The following is a 4,910-nucleotide window of genomic DNA, read 5'->3' on the forward strand; positions in this document are numbered from 1 at the left end:
GCATTGCTGCTCCTGGTGGGCAGTCAGCTGGGGCTCAGGTTGGGATTACAGATGGTTCAAACAGCGACTTGTACACAGTGGGGTACACCGAGCGATCAGGGTCTGTTCAAGGATGGAGATGTAGTAATTGGTGGGCTTTTTAGTATTTTTTACAATCCTCCAGCTATAGACAACGGCTTCACCGAGCTGCCACACAACAGACCTTGCACTGGGTAAAACTCTGAACTGCTCTATCTACTGTGAAAACTGTATAATATATATGCATTTGACAAAATATTCATATCAGTTCAATAGGCAGTTAACTATTATTTTTGCCTAAACATTCACATATATTTTTCTTGATAAAAGGATGTTGTTATAGTTATCTCTTTAATGTTGACAGTAAAGTATCACCTATTCTTAACACAGATTACACATCTTCACAGTCACATTTGAATGATATGTTCTCCTCTATCCCTCTCATGCAGTTTGGAATATCTTCCATTACAGTATATTTATGCTATGGTGTTTGCGCTGGAGGAAATCAATCATAGTGACAGCTTGCTGCCAGGTGTGAAGCTGGGCTACCATATTCGTGATAGCTGTGCCCTACCCTCCTGGGCCATGCAGGCAGCACTGTCTCTGGTTGGAGGAGAAAGTGCTACCTGTGATTTAGCAGCTCCGCCAGAGTATTCTTCTGTGTATGGAGAAGGGATCGGAGAAAGAACAGGTACACATTAATATTGTTTGGTACTAATGAAAATCCTACTCTTATAATAATAGGCAAATGAAATGAAACTCTGCAATAATGTGTTCAAAACAGAACCAAGCCCTTATAAAGTTAAATTATTGTATTATATCTTATAATGTCATCAGGTGATCAGCCTGTTCCATTGATCATTGGTGGTTCTTCGTCTATAACAGCCATGATACTCTCAAGAATCTTGGCGCCACTCTCCATACCTTTAGTAGGTACCATATACATCTGCTCAGTTTAACCACAATTTAAACATTCTGATTTTAAAATGCAATTTGTTGTCTTAATGTTAAATTGTAACTTTCACAAACACTGTGGTTAAACATTTACCACATTTAACAGGAACGTTTTTTATGTTTTCTCATATTTCTTTTGCTGCCCTCACAACATACACAGTCTTCTTAAGAAACACATTATCTCTGTGCAAATTATAAACTAGTGTGTGATTTTAGAACATCTATTTATGTATATATATTTTTTTTTTCTTTTTGATCTTTTAATGTAGATGAGCTACACAGCCAGCTGCCCCTGTCTAAGTGACAGGCTCCAGTATCCTAACTTCTTCAGGACAATGCCCAGTGATATTTACCAAGCCCGGGCTATTGCCCAACTTGCAATACGCCTAAATTGGACCTGGATTGGAGCAGTGATAGCAAACAACGATTATGGCCATGTGGCAATAAAGGTTATTCATTTTGTCCTATTATAAATGTTATGGCATCTGTATAAGACATCTGCCTAAATACAATATTTGAAACCTTTTCATTCACCGAATGTTTTTTGCTCCTTTCGACTGTATATGGCAGGTATTTCAGGATGAGACGCAGGGGGCAGGGGTGTGCCTGGCATTCATAGAGACTCTGCAAAGGGAAAACATTGTGATGGATGCTAGACGAGCAGCCCTCACAATTCAGGCCTCAACTGCAAAAGTGATTCTGATCTTTACCTGGTACACAGATGTGAGGGAACTGTTTCTGCAACTCGCCAACATAAATGTGAGCAATTGAAACTACATTGTGAACTGAATCTGTAAATAATTATAGCTAATCTTATTTGAGGAACATTATACCTTTTTGTGTTGCTTTCACTAGGTGACTGATAAACAGTTTTTGGCCAGTGAGGCTTGGAGCACCAGTGGTAATCTGCTTCAAGATCCTATCACTTCTAAAGTGGCTAGTGGTGTTCTTGGTGTGGCAATTCGAAGTTCAGCAATACCTGGATTTGAACATTTTCTCAGAAGTTTGAATCCCTCTTTACGACCTGATGATAAGTTCTTATGGGAATTCTGGGAAATGGTGTTTGGTTGTAGTCCTGCGACCTCACCACTCTCTACAAGTTCACCGTCTCCCACAGACCGGTTGTCTCAGAAAGCCTCACTTCCACCGTGCAGCGGCAGAGAGTCCCTGGAGGAAGTGCAGAATCTCTTCACTGACACCTCTCAACTAAGAGTGACATATAATGTTTATCTTGCTGTTTATGCTTCAGCCCACGCCCTCCACAGCCTTCTGTCCTGCCCTAACAGTGACAGCTCACCTGGAAACATCAGCTCCACCTGCTCCTCTCCAAAACAGATCAAACCCATAGAGGTAAACACAACTATGTCCATTTCAAAAGACATTTTAAATGAGGACATTAAGAGTAAAAATGTTTTTTTATGTGACAAATGCAGCTGTGTAATTTACCTTTAGGTTTAGAAATATTTACTACAATTGTGTTGCTTTCAGGTGTTGCACCACTTGAACAACTTGAATTTTACCACACCACAGGGGGAAATTTTTTATTTTCAAGAGGGCAACACTCCAGCAAAGTACGACCTTGTTAACTGGCAGAACACCCCTGAGGGGTCACTCAAAGTAGTTTTGATTGGACGTGTGGACGGATTTGACATCAACCTTGACCCGTCAGCTATTCAGTGGAACACAGGATCCAATCAGGTGAAAGGAACAGGGAAATTGATCAAGGCTAAAATGTCTTTCCAGTTCAAATGTTTAGAAGAATATATTTTGTACTCAAGAATACGGTTTTACTTGTTGTTTAGGTGCCTGTTTCAGTGTGCAGTGAGAGCTGTTCCCCAGGTTTCCGAAAGGCCAACAAGAAGGGAGAACCTCTCTGCTGCTTTGACTGTATCCCTTGTGCTGAAGGAGAGATAAGCAATCACACTGGTAAAAAGAAATAACCACATAAGATATTCTTTACTTTGTAATATGATTTCAGGTCATCCTCAGTGTTCCTATGTTTCCTACTCCTCTCCAGGTTCCCTTATCTGTGAGCGTTGTCCATCTGAGTTTTGGTCTAATGCTAAACGAACTGCCTGCGTACCTCGCCAGCTGGACTTCCTTTCCTTTAATGAAACATTGGGCTTTATCCTGGCCACAGTAGCTGTATCTGGTGTCTCTGTGACAACAGCTGTGTTTGTAGTTTTTATTTACTACCGTCAAACACCTATGGTAAGAAACCAGACTAAAGCGATAGAGAAACAGCCCATTTTGTAAAACTCATTTGTAATTTGCAGTTGTAGGACAGTATATTCACTCTGAAATAATATAATGCTGCATTGCTTGATATGAAATATGTTTAAAATACTTTAAATGAATCTTTTATGTGCTGTTAATGTTCTAGCCTTTTTATTACCAATTCAATACCAATTCCTATTTGCAGGTGCGAGCCAACAATTCAGAACTGAGCTTCCTGCTTCTCCTGTCGCTGAAGCTCTGCTTCCTGTGCTCTCTGGTGTTCATTGGTCGTCCATCAGTGTGGACTTGTCGGTTCCAGCAGGCAGCATTTGGGATCAGCTTTGTACTTTGTGTTTCCTGCCTTAAAGTCAAGACCATAGTAGTTCTTGCAGCTTTCCGCTCAGCTCGGCCTGGTGCTGGATCCTTAATGAAGTGGTTTGGCCCAGGCCAACAGAGAGGAAGTGTCTGCCTATTTTCCTGTATCCAGGTCAGATTTGGAAAGCATCTATTTAATAACACGATGAAAAAATGTACTTGCATTACCCTAACATTTTTCAATGTTTTTTTTCATTAAGGTTTTCATCTGCATTGTTTGGCTGTCCCTCAGCCCCCCTGTGCCTCAAGCTGACTTGACTATTCCAGGGTTAAAGGTCACCCTTGAGTGTGCCATGTCCTCAGTGGTGGGCTTCTCTCTGGTTTTGGGCTACATTGGTCTGTTGGCTTGTACCTGCCTCCTCTTGGCCTTTCTTGCTCGGAAACTCCCTGACAACTTTAATGAGGCCAAACTGATCACCTTCAGCATGCTGATTTTCTGTGCGGTCTGGATAGCTTTTGTCCCTGCGTACATTAGCTCTCCCGGGAAATACACTGTTGCTGTGGAGATTTTTGCAATCCTTGCATCTAGTTTTGGCTTGCTTCTCTGCATTTTTGCCCCCAAATGTTTTGTCATTCTTTTGAGGCCTGAGAAAAACACTAAAAAATTCCTGATGGCTAGATAATGCATCTATGAAAAATATGGTACAGGATATAAATCCTCTAAACCAGACACTGAAACTAGAACAAGAAGATAACTCATAATATCACAGTATACATGTTTAAGATAAGAATATCTCATAGATTACATGGATACACTTACAATGTAAACTTTTTGATTATCCAATATGACCAATATTTCAGCCATTGTTGGGTTATCTTAGATTTCTTTCAATTTGCATGCATTCATTATATTCATTCAGTTTTGTATTATGGAAATAAAAAAGTGACCTTACTAAAAGTGTTTTCTGTGATTAATTCTCTGTTAAAGACTGAAAGTCAGAAATGGCAGTGTAATGATGTACATTCAAGGTGTTTAACAACTAAAACATTCCATATCTGTACCTGATATCAACATACATGTTTGGATACTGCAATTATTAAGGGGAAGCAAAATATGCTTTATTAAATTGACCTTGAGAGCTCGATGACTGCATCAAAAGATAACATGAAGTACAGTACTGCATGTTGTTAGGGAATAATTATCCTACTGTAGTTATCCAACCTTTTGCCCTTTGACGTTTATGACCAACTCTGTTATCTCCCCTGTTATGCCCCGAGCCTGTTTTCCAGGTCTCAGGCTTGTAAATGACATTCCCAGAACAAATGACCATAACTACACTTCTAAAAGGGGAACATTAATAATCTTTGAGCCATATGCCATACATTTTTGCATACATTCACATTAA

At 40.0% G+C, this 4,910-nt stretch overlaps 1 protein-coding gene across 1 annotated transcript; it reads left to right on the forward strand.

Annotated features, from left to right (window-relative positions):
- Nucleotides 1-486: 486 nt before the first annotated feature.
- Nucleotides 487-4,187, forward strand: olfcr1 (olfactory receptor C family, r1; the record flags this gene model as incomplete). Its single annotated transcript, XM_079678038.1, has 10 exons — nt 487-678; nt 864-947; nt 1,242-1,421; nt 1,543-1,731; nt 1,828-2,322; nt 2,461-2,670; nt 2,775-2,898; nt 2,990-3,183; nt 3,395-3,676; nt 3,765-4,187. Exons 1-10 carry the CDS (start codon nt 502-504, stop codon nt 4,185-4,187), a joined length of 2,358 nt encoding a protein of 785 aa, XP_079534164.1. The 5' UTR covers nt 487-501.
- Between the last annotated feature and the right edge of the window lie 723 nt (nt 4,188-4,910).

The sequence above is a fragment of the Notothenia rossii genome, assembly GCF_949606895.1.
Source record: "Notothenia rossii genome assembly, chromosome: 4".
NCBI lineage: Eukaryota > Metazoa > Chordata > Actinopteri > Perciformes > Nototheniidae > Notothenia > Notothenia rossii.